General features: G+C 41.1%; 1 protein-coding gene across 1 annotated transcript in view; it reads left to right on the plus strand.

The window, feature by feature from the left end:
* LOC112121265 (neurobeachin) overlaps window positions 1-20,949 on the plus strand; it is a 959,539-nt gene that overhangs the window by 119,693 nt on the left and 818,897 nt on the right. The window contains exons 2-4 of the mRNA XM_029911962.1: window positions 5,798-6,029; window positions 13,853-13,953; window positions 14,202-14,297. Coding sequence (XP_029767822.1) covers window positions 5,798-6,029; window positions 13,853-13,953; window positions 14,202-14,297 — 429 coding nt within the window. The remainder of the gene's footprint in view (window positions 1-5,797; window positions 6,030-13,852; window positions 13,954-14,201; window positions 14,298-20,949) is intronic.

Genomic DNA, 20,949 nt, shown 5'->3' on the forward strand with positions numbered 1-20,949 from the left:
CCCCCCCCCCCCCCCAAAGATTGAACTCAAAAGCCTGGGTTTAGCAGGAGGAAGGGGGGGAAGCAAATGAATACAGAATAAATCTATTTTTTACATCTTAAGACGACGGTGCAGCATGACTGATAGCCCTTGGCATTTTCTGGGTGCTTGGCAGCAAATACTGGGCGCTTGGCAGTTAGCCTTCAGGTCTATTGCACGATCTGATACCCAGTATGACAACGATGGATACCAGTCGTAATATACTATCTACTGCCCAAAAGGCAAGGGGTTGCTGCTGTGTAGCAATGTTGCCCCATCCTGCGCATACTACGTCTGATAACCATCATCATCAAGGCAAGGGGGCTGGTGCAATGCAGCCCCACGGCTGCCAGCCCCATGTCTGCCAGCACCCAGATAGCCCTCGGCCTCTTCTGGGTGCTTAGCAGACAATATTGGGCACTTGGCAGAAAATAGCATACTACGACTGATAACCATCATTGTCTGCCCGGGTGCCCATGATCGACAGCCACTGCAGTACGATGACGACGGTTACCAGTCGTAATATACCATCTTCTACCAAAAGGCAAGGGGCTGGTGCAATGCAGCCCTACGGCTGCCAGCCCCACGGCTGCCTGCACCCAGATCGCCAATGAAGGCTACCAGTCATGCTGCACCGTCTACCGCCAAAAGGCAGTAAGCTGCTGCTGCTGTTTAGCAATGCAGTCCCACGTTTGCCAACACCCGGAAGAGATATGGTGACGGTGAGCTGAGCTGAGCGGGCTCAATGCTTGGCGTGGTATGTTGTCTGCACAGGTAACCCAGGTAAAAAGGCGCGAATCTATTGTCTGCCGTTGCTGTGACGGCGGGGGAGGGGCCTGACGCAATGTACCCAGAACCCCTCGCGGCACTGCTTTGCATCATCCGGGCATTGCGATCTCAACCCGTAATTCCAATGGGCGCCAGAGGCTCCGGGAACTGTGGGATAGGTACCATAGTGCAATGCGCCGGAAGTCGACGCTAGCCTCGGTACTGTGGACGCGGTCCGCCGACTTCATGCACTTAGAGCATTTTAGGTGGGGACACACACAATCGGCTGCATACAACCGGTTTCTATAAAACCGGCTTCTATAAATCCGACCTAATTCTGTAGTGTAGACATAGCCCTAGAGCTGTCGGTGGACACCCCAATTCCACTCCCGTTGTGGCCAGACCTGATCACTGAGGATCACGGTCAACTCTGTCATCCTGACCTGCAATCTCTCCACCTCACAGCATGGATGCTGCATGGCTAAATCAGTCTGAGCTGTGCTGTTCTCACTGGGTTCAGCAGATTCTTTTGGGTAGCAGGAAGCCTTCTACCAGGTCCACATACTTAGCCAAGTGGAAGCGTTTTTCCTGCTGGTGCGCTCGGAATCATACGACCCCCCTACAGGCGTCAGTACCTATCATCTTGGACTACCTCCTGTCCTTAAAGCAGCAGGGCTTGGCAATATCTTCCATCAAGGTGCACCTGGCAGCTATTTTGGCTTTCCACCCGGGCGAAAATGGGCGCTCGGTCTTCTCCAATCCCATGGTCAGCAGATTTCTCAAGGGGTTGGACCGCCTGTTCCCACGAATTCGACAACCGGTCCCTACATGGGATCTTAACGTGGTCCTATCCAGACTCATGGGTGCCCCGTTGGAGCCGATGGCCACCTGCTCGCTCCTGTACCTTTCCTGGAAGACAGCCTTCCTCGTAGCTATCACCTCGGCGAGGCGCATGTCTGAGCTCAGGGCACTCACATTGGAACCACTGTATATGGTGTTCCACAAGGACAAGGTACAGCTGCGACCCCACCCGGCCTTCCTCCCTAAGGTGGTGTCTGCCTTCCATGTAAACCAGGACATATTCCTCCCTGACTTCTACCCGAGGCCTCTCGACGGGAGCAACAGCTGCACTCCCTGGATGTTTGCAGGGCCCTGGCCTTCTACATCGAGCAAATGAAACCCTTCAGGAAAAAGTCACTGCTGTTTGTTGCTGTGGCAGACCAGATGAAGGGCCTTCCGGTCTCCTTCCAGCGCATCTCGTCCTGGATCATATCATATATATGCATCCGTGCATGCTATGACTTGGCTGGTGTCCCATCTACGCACCTTACCGCCCACTCCACACAGGCTCAGGCTTCATCCTCTGCTTTCCTGGCGCATGTGCCCATACAGGAGATATGTAGGGCAGCGACTTGGTCATCGGTGCATACCTTCGCTGCCCACTATGCGATAGTGCAGCAGTCCAAGGGTGATGCTGCATTTGGTTCAGCGGTCCTTCACTCTGTGACATCTCACTCTGACCCCACAGCCTAGGTAAGGCTTGGGAGTCCCTAATTGGAATTGATATGAGCAAGCACTCGAAGAAGAAAAGATGGTTACTCACCTTTGTAACTGTTGTTCTTCGAGATGTGTTGCTCATATCCATTCCAAACCCTCCCTCCTTCCCCTCTGTCGGAGTAGCCGGCAAGAAGGAACTGAGGGGGCGCTGGGTTGGCCGGGGCATATATCCGGTGCCATAAAGGCGCCAATCCAGGGGGCTCCTCAGACGACCCACCGAGTGTTGCTAGGGTAAAAATCTCCCGACAATTATGCACGCGGCGAGCGCACACCTAATTGGAATGGATATGAGCAACACATCTCAAACAGTTACAAAGGTGAGTAACCGTCTCTTTCAGGTGCTTGGACAACTATTTCCAGTTCAGTAGTTTTACTTTCTTTAACACGTTGATGGCAAACATACTGCTTAATATTTATGTAATTTAAATAATTCTAATATTTAAGTTTAGGCCTTAGTATAAGTTTTCATAATTTCTAATATTTTAAATGTTTTTAAAACAGAAAAATGTGTTTAATTTAAACTTAAAAATAAAATTTAAATAGATTTTTAAAAATTATTTTTCTTTCATCATGGATTTTTATCTACCCTGTTGTTACTGTTACTTAGTGATTCAGGCATGTTTACCTCTTGAACCAATTCCTGCATACTTATCAATTTGTCCAATAAAATAATCATGTGCGTCTTTTTCAATAAAAAAGTTTTATGCCAACTTATAATGTATGCATCTTTTTCATAGCTAAATAATGTATATTTATATACCCAGTTAACATGACAAACTGTAATAGTACTTAAAAAGTCATTGTGGGAATACTAAATTATTACTGCCCTTTGGGAAAATAGAAAAATATTTGTATTAGCATTGATATTTGAGGAAGAAGCAAGCAACTTAAACCATCTGCTGCCTTTTACACAAATAAATACACAAATCTGCAGTCTTCTGTCCCAAAAGGTCTTCCTTTCAGGTGTAATCTGTACATCAGCTAAAAGCAGTATCTTGCCTTAATAATTGTAGTGCATAGTACAAATTATTTTTAGCCCAATAGAAGGCTTTACATTACCTGCCTTGTCAATACTTTAAAATGCAGCACATTTACTAAATCCTTGTCTCTAAGATGTTGCATGAACAGAAATCATTTGGGTTTTTTATAAGTGAAAATGTTTAAATGCTAGGGATTAAAGTTATGTAGGAGCACTGTTGCCCCTTCTGCTGAAAACAAAGCAAAAGAGCCCTCTCTCCTCCTTTGCTTCTGTAAGCAGTACCTCCACCCCCAGCCCCACCGCCCCTTCCTTCATGCAGTGACACTTTCCCCTCTTATTGCAGTTTACTTTAACTTCTGTGTACAGTATTGCTATGCTGAGTAGAAATTAGCAGGCACAAATGTTCAGTAGTGTTTGGTGTGCTGAGAAAATTTGAATCGATGTGAACAGTACAAAGCTATTTGTTCAAAGAGAATGTTAATGACACTTACTCATTATTGTAAGTTACTCTAATACACAACGCTAATTTACTGGAAAAATCCTCCACCTAGAATATGCACGTGTTACATAGTCAGAAATAGCAAAACAAACCCAGTTTTTTGAGAAGTGCACTTTAGTCTTTTGCATGACTATTTCATGACTTGACTGAAAAAGTCTCCAGAAAAGTGCTCCTGTTTTTTTCTTTGAAAAAATATGATTACCTGAGGCATCCATTATAAATGATTGCTTAAATTCTAAATAATTACGTTTTTCACATTCATTTCAATCTCCTAATAAACCTAAAATTCAAATACTAATAATACATTCAAATCAATCTGTTGTTTCATTTAACTTGGATATCTCTAGAGTCCAAATTGGTAGTCAACTGATTTATCATTTAGTAAATTCTAAACTACATCATTAGACTATTTTAAATTGGTTGTTAGTGATTTAATTGGTAAGGTGAGATGAATCCTTGAGTTAATGGAAACCTGAGTTGATCACTTTCAGTAGTAGTAGTCAGGTCTGAGGATTAACAACTGTAAAGGAAAGAATACCGAATGTGCAGGCTGGTCTGCCTATGTGAAAAAGGCGTACCTATTGTTTCATACTGGCCACTTTAATTATTGTATAGTCTATAGACTGTGGAAAGTGCAGACTGTTCTCAATCAAACTATGAAAAGTTAGGTTGTCATAAAATTATTCTCTGTCAACATGTAATCACTGAAAGTAAGCACACAGCACATACTTTTAAAAATATCTTTCATTTAACATATAGTATTGTGCCTTAAGATTTTGTTGTTTTTTTCCTTAGCAAATGATAGACTATATTTGGAGTCTTTATAAGGAAATATTTGTATTTTCAAATATCTTGATCGTTACTGGGTATAAGGTAATATGTTTAATGCACCTTTACCTCGATATAACGCTGTTCTCGGGAGCCAAAAAATCTTACCGCGTTAAAGGTGAAACCGTGTTATATCGAACTTGCTTTGATCCACCGGAGTGCGCAGCCCCGCCCCCCCCCCCCGGAGCACTGCTTTACCATGTTATATCCGAATTCGTGTTATATCAGGTTGCATTATATCGGGGTAGAGGTGTATTCTGATCTCTGGGTAGTTTTGTTCCTGGATTGAATGAAATTTTCTGCTGCTATAAAGGAGGAGAAAAATTCCGAAAAAAATGACAAGTGTTCCTCATTTGAGTAAGCTCTCTTTCATGGATTGCCTCTCTTCAGTTACGTAGGCAGATATTTGCAGGTTGGGGTGAATGAACTTTCCTTTGGTTGTATTTGGAGCCAAATAGGCTCTATCCATTTTTTGTTTGTTCAGTTTTACCTATACACCAAGTAATTTTGGGATCCATTCAGAAAGAAAGCTCATTGGATTGGAATTTTCTACTTCAGGGCGTCTCAGATGTAATACATTGAGTTGACATATATCCAGCTTTATCGTTTGAGTAGGCAACTTTCTTTTCCAAGAGCTGCAGACAGGTGTGCTATTATTTGAGCCAATTCTAATGCTGCTACTAGTGCACTTGTTTGCTGGAGTCAACCTGCCCTTTTGAGTGAGTTGGTCTAAAGAGGATTGCAAAGATATTTTGATTTTTGAGCCAATTCAGATGCTGCTATTCTTGTATTCATTGGAGTCAAACTGCCCTTTGAATTAGTTGCCGTAAGGAGGACTGCAGAGAGATTTTTATTTCTGAAAGTGTGCTATCCAATACTGAGGGAAAATTTAAGTTAATTTCTTATATGATCTTAGTGGCCACTGTGCTTTTGCCATCCTGATTATCTTCCTGATCTGTTGCCACTGGGATGTGAGTTTTGATATCAAATTTATTTGGATTGTCTCCCTTAACGCTCAAAAAGTAGTCAATATTGGTTGAAATAAGGATCTGAAAAGGTGCCAACCAGTTCAGACTCAGTGCTCAACTCCTCAGTAATACTCAAATTATACATTACACATACTAACATTTGTTTTTTCTTCTTTTTAGCTGGTTGGTGGAGAGTTTGATCTAGAGATGAACTTTATAATCCAGGATGCAGAGAGCATAACGTGTATGTCAGAGCTTTTAGAACACTGTGATGTAACATGCCAAGCAGAAATCTGGAGTATGTTCACAGCCATTCTACGAAAGAGTGTCCGTAATTTACAGACCAGCACAGAAGTTGGCTTAATTGAACAGGTACTGCTGAAGATGAGTACGGTGGACGACATGATTGCAGGTATAAATTACTGATTGATATGTATAAATTCAGTGTTCTTGAACACTCAAGTGTTGCAAGCATAGTCATTATTTACATTTCAAAAACAGTAAATTATTTTATTAGTATTGATACTGAGTCAACAGTACTAAATCAACTTTATCGAAATGTAATGGGCAAAGATTGTAAAATACTCTGGTTTTAGAACTAATGTTGAAATAATTTACCGGTAGTTAGTATGCACAATTCTTTTAAAAAGAAAATAGATTACTGCCTGATCTTAGTGACAAAATAAGACACCTTTCAATATATCTCATAAGAGCATCTCTGACGCTTATTCTCAGTTTCTAAAAACAATATTCATTGCTATGAATTATTACATAGTAAAAGAATTGAACCATTATTATGGCCCACTTAAATAATAAATAGTACAATATTCTTTGTGATAAAAACCAAGAGAACACTAGAAATGTTCATATTTATTGAATATTGTATTTTTGGACTGTATTAAGCAGTTTTATTTTAGTTTCTATACTTCAATTTTTGCCTGTCTTTTAAAACATCTGTGCTCTTTATAGCCTCTCTTTAATTTTCATGTCAGATGGCTTATATCCGTTTTTAATCTTGTCTATTTTTTTTTGAGTATTCCCTGTTTCCTTCTACTAAAACATAGCATACTTTATTTGCACATCTATAAGAGTCTGGGATTACAGAAGATGTTGCCTGTCTGAGGCTTCCAATTTATTCATACCCTCAGTATCTGGAGATTATTCTGTTTTCTTACTTGAAAGTAATCTGAGATACTCTGGTTAGAAGGGTAGGCTAAGCTTCCACTTTTAGAATGTGATCAGTAGGATTTACAGAACTAATTTTTCACTCATTACAGTTGTTGGGGCGGTGCAGGAGAAATTCAAAAGGCCATCTTGTCTTCATCAGCTTAGGGTTCAGTAACTTACTTTTTGATCTTATGTATTTTAGTACTGTGTTTGAGAGTAGTGTACTTGACCTAAAAAATAGTGAAATTTTTGAAGGGTTGAATAGTTTTTCTTTCCATAAATTCTAGCTGATTTACAAATAGTTGCTAAGTGAAAGGATATATAGGTGGTTATTTTATTTTTAGTGACCAGATATGTGCTAGCTGCTTTACAGAAGAAGTAAAAATATGGTACCTGCCAAAAGGAATTTTGATTCTAAATTTAGATGAGTCCTTAAGTGAAGACGCTATAATCAAGAGAGGAGTTGGGGAAAGGATGATGGTAACAGCAGTGTGAAAATGTGTTTACTGAGACTTGTGAATCTTGGTGGGTTTAGTAAATATAAAATTGAATGTAATACTAAATCTTCATAAACGGCCCCATTTAATATGTTCAGAGTAAGTGCCTTTGTGAGATGCCTAGCACATTTTGGGTCCTTATCAGTATGTTTTAAAATAGTAAATGATTTGTTCTTTTCAGTCTGAGTGAATTTGCTGCTCATAATTCAAGACTACCCATCAAATCATATTGCTACTAAGTAGCAGTAATAGGTACCCACTGCTAACATCTCTGAGAAACATGCTGCATAGTCTTGTGCCCCCTCAAGTAAATGCTTAAGCCAGTAGACGATATTCTGTGGTGTGAAGAACCAAAAACTCAAGCAGTAGCAGATCAATATAGTCACACGGCCAAAGATGCACCGTTACATATGCCCTGTGACCAACCTTTCAAAGTGTTAAAATGGTACACAAGGAAAGGGGCAGTCAAGTTCTACCTGTAAAGGGCATTATTCTGTAAAAACTAACATTTTGGTTCCTTGACTGAAACGTATAAGAAACGAGTGCAGTAAATATAATGTGCTCACAAAACCCTGCTCCACTAAGAAAGCAAACAAGCCATTGAGTTCTCCACTTTCCAGATAGTCTCAAGGGTAACTCTGATGAGGCACATATAACTATGATGTTGGCACCATCATAGGGAAAGAGTAGAAACAGCCTAAGTAACTGAAGATGGCAGAAGACAGTGTAATATTTGGGATCTAGAAGCAGTTGGGAATCAAAGACCCATGAGGTTGCAAGTATTGATAAGACTGGCATACCTCATCAGTAAAGGGAGTGGATACCTACTCCATTAATTTTATAAGAATGCTTTTTCCTGCCTATCAGCAGCATTTCAGAGAAGGTTTTTAAGAGAGAGCTTTGGCAAGTTTGCTTTTATCTCTGCTCCTATGAAAGTGGAAGAGTGGAAACTACTCTACAGATCTGATTAAAAAACAAAGTATAAGAATTCTGATGACACTGCAGCTCAGAATGTATGCCAGTCACTAGTAAAACCCCCATGAATGTGCTGTTTAATTCCTGTCCACAATAACTCTGCTGGACTCTTCATGAGAGAGCCATATGGGTGGATGAGTCACCTATTGGACCTTTGAAAGAAAGAAACAGACACACCAGAGTTAGTTGCTTTGCGTCTACTTCTCCAGTTTCTGCAGATGTATCACTACCACCTCATGGTCAATGGTGGCATTGGCTACTAACAAATCAAAAATGAATGAACATGGGTACCTAATAGCTGATCATCACCAGGAGGCTATTGCCTAACAATAACGAATGCCCTAAGCTAGCCTGATGTATAGGGATCAAGGTTGACAGGAGGACTCCAGATGGTGCCAGAGCTGCTTTGCTACAATCATTCCTATTCACTTTCCCAAAATGGTGAGGTGAAAAATGTGGTGGTATAGTAATTGTCTGTTTCCAAGCATTCAGTGAGGATCTTTTGAACAAGAGCCAAACCATTGCTTAGTTCTAGGACGTTGATACCACTTTCTTCCAAAATAGTCACAAAATAGTGGTGGGCCTAATATTCCAACCTGGCTTGTAAAGTACAGGTATCCTTCTTGCAACTCATTAACTATGGCTCTATCTCTCTCAGTACTTCCTGAAATACTGTGATCAAAGTTGGTGTAAATCAAGTAGAAAAGATTGTCTACATTGTGTCATGTTGAGACAGCAATCTACAGTAAGTCCCAGTCCATTCTCTATATACAAAGTGGATAGAAAATACTTCATAGTGGGGGAAAAAGCTGACTTCATTTGTGTGGAGGCAATTCAGATACATGAGGTTGCCATCTACTTAAACCATTTCATGTGTTAAGATTTTTGAAGATGCTATGTCAGAGGAAATAATATCTTAATCTTCATGACAGCTTCATAGGAACACATTTTTCTGCAATCAATTGCATTGAAAAGTGGGATGACTGCCATTGGTATTTGTCTCCTTCCCAGAAACTTTGTCTGTCACAGGTCATCTAGATACCCTGACAATCTGAAGATTATACTACAGGAAGGGATGTTGAGCCATTTTATCAGTAGTTGAGGGCAAAAGATTACTATAATGACCAGATAGATAATTGGTGGATGGCCTTAACAGCTATAAAGTATTTTCCTTCAGAGAACTTTGAAAATTGAGTCCCTAAATTTTTGGGTAAGAACTAATGAAGCAAGTCTTCTGACCCAACTGTTTCTATGGATAGTATATTAGTAATAACAAAATCTGAACTGGTGTTTGCTAGCCTAACTTGTCACGCAAAGTACAGTTTACAGTTGCCTTTCCTTCATTGAGACCCATTTCACCTCCAGAAGCTCAGTTGTTATGCTGCAGGTGGTTAAGCTGCTTGAAAGTTGCTTGAACTGAATTTTGAGCACTGAAACAGTTACTATTTTTAAGCAAAAGTTAAACTAAAGTTGCTCCCACCAAATAATGCTAAAGAGGCAGCTGGGCTGCTAACAGAAATCGTTCCTGGAAATGTATCCATTTGAAAACAGTGGAAAACCTGATTGCCTTATTAAGTGAAAGTTAAACTTCACAGCCATCTGGTAAAGCTTGGTTACTAAACTTAAGGAAGCACAAGGTAGTTCCTTCTGAAGTTGTGTTGCCAATGCCTTCCATGCAGATGAACTATGAAGGGAAATGCCATGTTATCTCTCTTATCTCTCAGATGCTATGCTCAATGTTACTTTAGAGACAACTGAGCTATGTTAAAGTTTTAAGCTGTTCCTTACATGACTGAATTAAGGTTCTTTCAGTTGTGTTTATAGAGTAAATATAAGATATTAAGTACAGTTAGGGTTGCCAACCCTCCAGGATTGCCCTGGAGTCTACAGGAATTAAAAATGAATCTTTCGTTAAAGATTGTCATGTGATGAAACCTCTGGGAATACATTCAACCAAAATTGGCAACCCTAAGTACAGTTTGACAAGTGTACATGAGGTGGCAGTTACTGCAAGTAAAACCTATTACATTAATTGTTTGAAATGCATTAAAATAAGGAGAAAAGGTTTCTCTCCTCCCCCCATAATTTATAGTCTTATTTATAAAACGAGACTATAGATACATGTTAAACCTGTGTGGTATTCTTATGACTTAGTATCACATAAAATGACAAGAACCTCAGAAAAGCCATGATTTTTGACATTGCCATTCCTATATGGTGAGTGGATTAGTATGGTTATACTAAGTATGGATTAAATCTTTTCAAACAAGACTTGTGGTATGTAAGTACCAGGATTTATTAATCAAAAACCAAGCAAGAAAAAAGTTTAAGCTAACTTCAATTATATCAAAAGAAGAAATGAATCTAATTTATCTAACTCTTTTGTAACTGGAGCATGTAGCAATACCAATAATAAAAATGTCCCAAGAGTTTGCATTTTAAGGGCATTCTTCATTTGCTTATTACTTATAAAGTCCTGGGCTTGAATCTTTCAATGTTTTTTGCTCAGTGTGTATGTGATGTTGCTGTGTTTTTAAGTTTGAATGAAAACACTTCACCCCAGTTTGAGTAAAAGGAGAGTGGTGAAAAATAATTTTGCTATTATAAAAAGCAACTTTTTTGAAAAGCTCGATAGTCAGCAGTTTGAGCAGATATGTGAAATTTGCCATGGAGTGTGTCCCTGGCTAGAACATGTATTTTGATGGTCCAGTGAAGATCTATTTTAATTTTGTAATCATAAGGATTATTAAAAATATACTCTGCACATGTGTAGTAACTTGAATGATAAAGAATTTAAAAATGTGTGTCCTGTTGGTAGTGTGATAACATAGGTATCGAAGATTAATGGAATTTTTGAGGGATCTTCTGCTCTCTACCAGATACATCCATATTACACAATTTCTTTTTCTATTTTAAAAAAAAAAACCCTCAAAGTACACACAAATAATAAAAAAAGAAACTTAGAAGCAGGTTAAGGTTGCAAAGTGGAGTACTCAAAAGTCAGGGCCAAAATTGACTTGCAATCTCAACTCTGCCCCTTTCTGAAAATTCAGCGTGTTACAGTCCTTAATTACCAGACCAAATACTGTTGTTTCCTCAGGACTTCTGCTGCAATCAGGATGCAGGCTGGATGGTATGCAGTGAATGAGGCAGAACATTGATAGGAAATGGATGTGGACTCCCATAAGATGAAGAGACCACACACATCATCACTTTAAAACTAAAATATTTCTTTGATTTTTGTTTTCCCTCAATAAGCTCTTCACAAGCAGAACCCCACATACCCACTCTTGCCGGGTACATTTACAAAAACCCTCTTAACTAATGAAGTGATTTATCCTACAGGCAGGGAAAGGAAAGAGATCATTATTATTATTTCTTTATTTAAATACTTGGGAGGCGCTTGGACTCTATGGTGAAAGTGGCCATAAGTGCCTAGGTGGATTTTTTTTTTTTAATTTTTATCTTCACTGTTCAGTGAGTGAATTTGTGCATCATCAATTGTCTGTCATGCAACCTGTGCACTAAATGAGGCCTCATTCACTGCATGCTCCAATTTGCTCATTGAGAGCTATAATCTGCTCTTTCAGTGGTACAAATTCAGAGCAAATCCATTGGCTTCAGTGGATTACTCATAGTGCATACTGTGGGAATTACAAATGGAATTCACTTTAAAGTGATGCATGGATCTAGAGGACCCTATTCCTAATTACTATGCACCCATGTACCATTCAACCAGCACACAGGAGGAGGGAGTGGTTCTTTAGAAAAAACAGTGTGTGATCCTGTAATTAGGATACAGTCCTATAACTGTCTCCTGAAAACTTTCTAGGGGCTTTCCTTCAGAGTCCTGCATCATTCAGTATGCATATGTGCATCAAATAAGACAAGGTTTTTTATAAAGGTACTTATGTGCACATGTGTCAGTGCTGTTAGAACATTAGGAAATCATTTAAAAAAAATGCTTAAAGTACAATATGTAAACTATTCTAACTCAGACAACTCAAATAGATATTCATTAGACCTGTGAAATCACACATCTCGCCATTTCCCAGACTGATTTCAAGTTTCTACTCCTTCCTGCTGATGTATAAGAGCAGTTTTAAACACAGACAAAACCACATTTTTTAAAAGAGAAGGGTTTTTTTGCTGTCTACAAACTACTAAATGGCTTAAAAAATGTTCACTCACATTTTCAGAAAAAATAAATCCTGGATACAAGATCTGAAAAATTTCAGCTCAGAAAGTGAAAGTTTAGTAGTTATGATCAACTGAAAAAGGCTAGTTAGAGAAAATGTTTAGGCGTCTTTTAGCTATAACTCGTCCTATATCCTCCAGCTGTAATGCAAAATGTTCTCGTAAATTGAAGGGAAATATGGTGAACTTCCTTAGCAGCTGAAAAGTTATTTCCCAGGCAGTTTTATGACCCCAAACCAGCCATGGAAACAGAGTAGGAGAGAGGTGATCTTTGGAGATGAGGAGGAAGAGGAAAATTCTGAGTTTTGTTAGAACAAAGAATGTTATGGAGAAGGAGATGTCTGGCTAGTGAATGACCCTCAGGATGTAGAAGCATGTCTAAAATATTGGTGGATAAGGGCCCTAGTTTGCCTTAATCTGTTTGGGCTGAATCCTCTGTACATTGGAAGCTGCTCCTTGAAATTGTAATAGCCTTTTGTGTTTTCTGAGGGCCATAACTTATACTATCCTTCCTCCTGCTGTAATGGCACCTGAGGACACTAATAGCAATTCTTAGAAGTATTGGGCTTTGAGGGAAAGCAGAGAGAGCATGGAAAGAACCAGGATTCCCCAAACTATTCAAAACCTTAAAATGAGCATAAATTTTTCACTTTTTTAAAAAAAGTCTAAAATCTATTTATTAATCTTGAATGCTATTTTCTCTGAAAAGTGAATTTATTTTTATTCCTATTATCTGTATAGGTTTCTTGGTTTTTGAAATGCTCTAATGGAGGATATGTCGTCTATTAATTATTCTATAGTAATTTTTGTCACTTGTAGTGATAGACTTTAGCAGAGCCTCTTTCCCCCCTCCTGCCCCCATTGTTTGGCATTGCATTGTGGTCAAATCTAAAGTTTTCATACTTGGGTACCAAATTAAAGAAGAATGCAGAGAAATTAAATTGCAAGATGACGTAGCAAACAGTTCAAAGAATGCTGATGTGTACATCTTAGCTCACAAATGCTAGAAACATGCTACAAGAAGAATGAGGAAACATCCTAAAATGTGCAATACAAAGGCGATAAATATTCAGCAATAGGTTCCTAGCCCATTGTGATAAAACTGCAAACATAAAAGATTGTTTTTGGGTACTTATTTACTGTTTTGTTAAAAACTGGTAATTCTAAAAATGGGCATGTAATCATATGTGTATTTTAAACATAAATGATTTTTATGGGAAAGATGGATATTCTTTAATTCATATTTTGTTATACAATATTTAAGGAAACAATTTGATTTTAATATTTGTGAATAAAGTTTACATTTAATGAAATTGCTATTTTTAGCTTGTAGTTGCAAATAATTTCTTTGACAAACAGTATAATTCAGAGTTCAGAATAACTTTATTTTCCTTTGAAGATCTTCTAGTTGATATGTTGGGGGTTCTTGCCAGCTACAGCATCACTGTCAAGGAGTTGAAGCTTTTGTTCAGCATGCTTCGAGGCGAAAATGGAATCTGGGTAAGCTGTGGCCATATAAAGTATTAAATGTCAGTGCATTAGTGCCTGAGGTTAACATAAATGGTCTCTAGCGGCATATGAAATTGATTTTTTTTATGTTAATTGAATTACTGTTTTAAAAGTTTTTAAAAACCGTTTTAGAATTAATTTACTGGTTTGTTTGAAAACTATCCAGTGGCTAATATAGCTATAGAATATCGTTATTAACTGGTTGCATTGACATTTCTACAATTCTGTTGTTTTAACAGCCAAGACATGCAGTTAAACTATTGTCAGTCCTTAATCAGATGCCACAGAGACATGGTCCTGATACCTTTTTCAACTTCCCTGGCTGCAGTGCTGCAGTAAGTTTTTAACCAAGATGCTTCTATTTCTGGGAACAATAAAATAACTTTCTTGCATGCATTACTTTATCGGGTTTGGATATCCTTCTTAAAGAAATGAGGAAAACATTACCCAGTATAATTTTTTCAGAATAGACTAGGTCTTGGATGTTCAGGGAAGCTTGGCAGAACTGACATAATACTGAGGTGATACCATACCCCAAGGTACTTAATGTCAAAAGTAAAAGGAGATATTTTGCATGAGATGGATTAGGAGAGAAGTATTGGGGGGCAACAATTTTTTTAAATAGAAAGTTTACAATAATAGTAAATGATTAAAACGAGGCTGATACTATATAATAAATTAGAAGTGTGTGTGGTGCGTGCGTGTACACATGCATACACAATTATGATGGTGATAGCCCAGTTCTAAATTTTTATCATGTGCCTTTAACTGCCTCACCCAAATAATGTCCACTGAGACTACTGCTAATGTTTTTAAGAGCAAATTGCCAGATAAATGCTATGCTCATTCTCCCCCCCAAATTCTGTACTATCCCTTTCCCGCACTCTCCAAAATACATCTGCCTGAGTCCCAGGACAAGCAATTTTCAGTTTTGGACAGGATCAAGGTGAAATATCTCATGCAACATCATGGCTTAAATTGGAAGCTGTATGTTGGTGAAGAGAGATGATTCTCAGTAACCAGCTGGAGCAGGCACTCGCTTCTGACCTCAAAATGTGGTACTTTTATTCAAGAAAAGCAGCTTTAGATCATTTATACAGGTATGGCTCTCTGAGATCTGTAAATTGGACTCATGGTAACTAAGGTACATACCTTTATAGACCGAAGAATAGGAAAAACAATACCAGTATTTTTTATAAATTCTTAACATATGTTTGCTATATATGATACTTAAAAATTAAAGTATGTTGTGGTGTGGAGTATAAAAGTTTTCTCAACTCTTGTTTGAGATGACTAGCATACCTCATTTGCAGCTTTGAGAGTAATGCCCAATCCAAATCTCTAATGATAAACACTTTATCCTGCTCATGTATACTCATTCATTGTGTGTGTGTTGGTACATATATTACACATTATATATTGTATATATAAAATATTGTATATGTAATATTACCCACAGAAATACATTAAAAGAAAATTAGCAAGCTTGTAAAGTCAAGCACTCAAAAATTAAGAAATGCTAGAATTAAGGTAGCCTATGCAACCTTAATTTGGCCCCCTTGTGTATATGCCTTAGGGATACAATCTCTAATTACATGATCATATACTATTTTTCCACAAGAACCTTGCCTCATTCAGTGCACACAATGGGTGTTACTCAATAAATGAGCAGCTATTCAATATTTTGTTTTATCCTCATTCAGTGTGTGTCCTAGGCCTTATTACTAACCTGCTCTAAATACAGAATGTATTTATTTCTTCATGGCCTTGTCTATGGTGCTCACCACTATGGTATCTGAGTGGTTCACAAACATTATTTTCACAAAACCTGTGTGAAGTGAGGTGGATGATATTATCCTGATTTTACAGATGAAGAGGTGAGCTGAGGCGCAGGGGGGCCGCAGCAAGTAAGGGCGGGGGGGTGCAGAGGAACCGCTCCCCGCCCCAGCTCACCTCCGCTCCGCCGCCACCTCCCCCCATGAGCGCGCCGCAACTCTACTTCTCCCTCCCTCCCAGGCGGTCCTCAGGAGCCGAAAAATCTCACCATGTTATAGGTGAGACCGCGTTACATCGGGGTAGGGAGAGAAACCACTCCCTGCCCCAGCTCACCTCTGCTCTGCCTCCTCCCTGAGCACGCCACCGCTCCGCTTCTCCCTACCTCCCAGGCTTGCCGGGCCAAACAGCTGATTGGCGCGGCAGCCTGGAAGTGAGGGAGAAGCGGAGCAGCGGTGGCGCGTTCAGGGAGGAGGCAGAACGGAGGTGAGTTGAGGCGGGGAGACTCAGGGAGGGCTGCAGCAAGTAACGGGGGGCACGGAGGAACCGCTCCAGCTCATCTCCGCTCTGCCTCCTCCCCTGAGCGCCCCGCCGCCGCTCCGCTTCCCCCCCACCCCCTCCAGGCTTGCCGGGCCAAATAGCTGATTGGTGCGGCAAGCCTGGAAGCGAGGGAGAAGTGGAGCGGTGGCAGCGTGCTCAGGGAGGAGGCAGAGCAGAGGTGAGCTGGGGCGGGGAGTGGTTTCTCTCCGTACCCCGATGTAACGCGGTCTCACCTATAACATGGTGAGATTTTTCGGCTCCTGAGGACCGCGTTATATCGGGGTAGAGGTGTGTATATATAAAACACATACACGATCTTGATGCATTTTGAATAATATTTGGAATGAGGCCAAAGGAGGATAAAAGAATAGTAAGTATGAATAATAATGGGGAAAATTAGGAAAGATTTTATATATATAATGCACATAAATAAATAAAAATGAGGATATATTTCCTAATATATAAAAATAAAAGGATGGGATTAAAAAACACCTTGAAAAAATGTACCAAAATTAAAATCTTTGTTCTGCATATATCTTATTGTCTTATTTAGGGACAATATGGACTTACTTAAGAGAGTCAATGGGCTTACTTAAGAGAATAAGCCCAATGCGTGGGAGTATTCAGAGGATCGCTCACTCAGGTTGTAAACTCTTCAGGACACACATCTGTCTTGTTATATAAATGTAAAACACATAGCCTTTACTCCCAACTTGCCAAGGCTCAAAAGTGGGACAAAATGTATGACAGACTCCGAAATTAGACACACAAATTATTCATATGGAGAACCTATAAATGGTGTGGGATTTATTCTTTTGGTGCTAATAATTTTCTTTATTTCTGATGGAAATAATTTGATGGAAAAAGGCAGTTCTTCGAGTGATGGTCCCTGTTGTTTTCAACTGTGGGTTTATGCATGCGCACCATAGTGCCCTGAGGCAGAGAATTGGAAAGTAGCATCGATTGGTCTGCGCATGTGCACTGGCTCACCTGGTGCCTTTGACTGAGGGGTTAAATGGATGGGCGGACTGACCGCTTCTCCAGTTCCTTCTCACTGCCACATGGTCTGGGTCAGCGTCCACAGCTTCAACTTCATCCTACAAAATAAAAATAATCTAGTTTGTAAATAGTTTTAATAATTTTTAATCTTTAAAATGAGATTAATCTCCAGGGGGATACCCTTTCTCACCCATACTCCGTTCGGGTACCAGACCATGCCCCGGTCTCTGGGCTTCAAACTCTGTGCTTCTTGCCCGCGATCCTTCTCAATCAATGACGACCAACAGAGCTGCCTGTACGCCCTTGGGAAAGCTCTTATTGCGGCAAGGTGCAGTATCAGCCAATTGTTCGCCAGCCATACCCAAGAAAGGTAGGGATTTCGTCTCTGCAAATACCTCATGGAGAAGGCCATGAGACCTCAACTGAACCCAGGCCAGGGAAACTCCCAACCCCCTGTGCATTGGCCTGATTCATCAAGGAGTTTACCTCCTGCTGCAAAGTCCAGCTCTACTGTGGGTGTATCTACCCCTACAGACACCATGGTGGGAAGCTAGGAAACACTATCATAAGCACGATATTAATTCTTCCTCAAAGTCCACTTCAGAGAAGTCTGACTTGGCTGTAAGCAAGCCTTGCAGCTCAGCCCATGAGGACTTAGGATGTACTAAGTCCCAGAGGCACGACAAGAAAGTCCAGTATCAAACCATGTTCTGTTGGTGCCATCATCCTTGGCTACTCCCAAACTCCAGGATGCATCAGCACTGACTAAGTCAGATCACCGCCAACTTCAGATACCACCCTTATCACTGGCTCCGATGGGTCAGACAAGCAGAACCCCTCTCACACCAGGGAGATCTGAATCTGTTTCAGCCCCACAGGATATTTTCACTCTCCTGGATTTGGAATCCCCTCCTTCATCAGGCCCCTCCAGTATTCCCTCCATTTCCGGGGAGACAATATCACCACCAAGAGAATCAACCTCTGGAAGGAGCTTATCACCAATGGCATTGAGTACCATCACTGGAACTGCAATCAGCCTTCTCCTCGTCGGGAGATTCTGAATCATTGGATGAACTGCTCTTTCCTTACATATTCTCCACCACTCAGACAACCCACACACATTTGGGGCCAACCTCCGCTGCCTCTAACTCAGAGCTGTTGGTACCCCACGCTATGGGGACCACTGCAACCACCTATTGATCCCTCTTACTAGCCATATTGAGGGCCTTGGAACCAGTAACCCATGCAGAATTGATCCACTCTTCCAGGGTGTCACCCCTTGCCTCCCCTCTAAGGTCTGCCCCTGGATCTGACAGAGGAAGAGGAACATTATGCTTCAGATCCGATGGTTGCACGGGAACCAGCAGGACTGCCATTGTCATCCCTGGATGAAATGGTGACTTCCACATCCCTTCCCCTATGACTTTAGGCAGTCCCAGAACCTTCTCTGCAGAGTTGCTGGAGAGCTGCAGGTTCCCCTTGAGGAGATCCAAGATTCTCAGCACAAACTCCTAGACATCCTACATGCTTCTTGACCCAACAGAATAGCTCTCCCCATTAATGAAGCCATACTGGAGCTAGCTAGGATACTTTGGCATACCACTGCCACTTGCATGCCAACCTCTAAAGAGGCAGCGAAGCATTATTAGGTGCTGGCTGCCGTGCAGAATTTTTGTTTTCTCATCCTGATCCCAATTCACCAGTAGTCCATGTCACTTCTGAAAGGGCTAGACAGCAAGATCCCCAGTCTACTCCTCCTCACACAGGGCAAATGCTTGGATCTGCTGTGAAGAAAGGTCCAACCATCCAGCCTCCAGTTCAGGATAGCCAGTTACCGGGCGCTACTGAACAATGCCAAGTTTGGAGAGTTTACTGACAGCCTTCCACAACAGGACTGAGCTCACTTTCAAGCTCTGATTCATGACAGAAAACTGATAGCCTGGACTGCCTTCCAATCTGCAATGGATGCCACTGATACCTCTTTTAGAGCTATGTCATATGCAGGGAGTCATGGCTCCATGCATCAGGGTTCCCTAGACAGTATCTAGGACCTCCTCTTCGATGAATTGTACCTCTTCAACCAGAAGATGGATGAATCCCTCCATAGCCTGAAGGATTTCAGGGCTACTCTGTGCTCGGTGAAGATGTACATGCCTGCCTCTAAGGGGATGTTTACATAGCCCATCGACCAAATCTGATATATGGCTCAGCAGTTCTTCTGGCAGAGACCCTACGAATCATGATGTGTGAGAGAGAGGGTTCAAAAGTCCCGCTTCCCAACACCCTCTGCAACAGTCTCGGCATCTCCGTGTCAGCCTCCACCTCAGTTATTTTTGATGGGCACTCAAGCCGTGAAACTCTAAGTCCAACACCTCCTGACACCCCCGCACCCATGCACACCATTTGTGGGTTGTCTAGCACTCTTTTCAACAACCGGAGTGTGGTAAAAACAGACAAGTGGGTGGTGAATGTCATCCACTCTGGCTATAAGATAGTTTGCATTCCTATCTCCTCCAACACCCCCGTACCTCCTCCTTCAGGGGCCATTCTCATGAGTATTCTCAAACAAGAAGTGAACTCTTTACTGCAGCAAGGAGTTATAAACCTGTCCTTCTGCAATAATGAGAGAGGGTTCCTGCTACCCCAAAAGAAGTATGGTTGGAGACAAATCCTTGACCTCCACCATCTCATTAGTAAACTCAGATTTTGCATGGTCACGTTGGCAGCAATAAGGGTTCACGTCTCTTGATATGAAGGATGCCCACTTTCACATAGACATTCATTCCGCCCACAGATACTTTCTCAGATGCATGGTAGGCTCTGACCATTTTCAGTACAGAGCATCTCTCCACAGAATAGCGTCATGGTCTCATTGTCTTCCCCTGTGTCAACAACTGGCTCCTTGTTGCTAATTCCTGCTGGGAGGCCCAAGCATCAATTTCCATGATGCTACACCTCCTGTCTTACTGGGAATCAGTGTAAACATAGAAAAATCTGTTCTCACCCTCATACAATCTCTGGACTTCATTGGGGCATCCTTTAAATTCTATTACCTCAAAAGCATACCTGCCCACAGACAGGATCCAGTCCATGAACAATATCATAGTTCACATCACAAACAACCCTCGAGTACCAGTCAAGCCATGCCCGTCTTTACGTCAGATGGCTGCGTGCACCTACATCACCCGGTTTGCAAGACTCCACCTTTGTTGCCTTCAAGCTTGGCTGTAGTTGGTATACTCCCTAAGCCAACATTTTGTGACCCTCATGGTGACATTTCTGGCCAAGGTACTGTCTTCCCTACTCTGGACAAATCCTCATCAGGTATGCATGTATATCCCCTTTCTCCATTCCTCTTTGGACAGGACCATCATTACAGATACATCCCTGTTAGATTGGGGAATCCACATGAACAGCCACACTGTGCCTGGACGAGGTCATGATGCACATCAATATCTTGGAGTTGTGAGCCGTACAGAAGGCATGTGAGTCCTTCCTTCCATTCATCTGCACTCACCAACGTTAGCGTGGATGAATGGAAGGAAGGACAACGTTACGACTGTCTTCTATGTCAACAAGCAAGGAGGAGCAATATTTGCCTCCCTGTATGCAGAAACAGCCAGTTTCTGGAAGTGTTATATCAGCAATCAAATTACTCTAATGGCAGCCTACCTA

Source organism: Terrapene carolina, unplaced genomic scaffold (assembly GCF_002925995.2).
Source record: "Terrapene carolina triunguis isolate 2854851 unplaced genomic scaffold, T_m_triunguis-2.0 Scaffold139, whole genome shotgun sequence".
NCBI classification, from domain to species: Eukaryota; Metazoa; Chordata; order Testudines; family Emydidae; genus Terrapene; species Terrapene triunguis.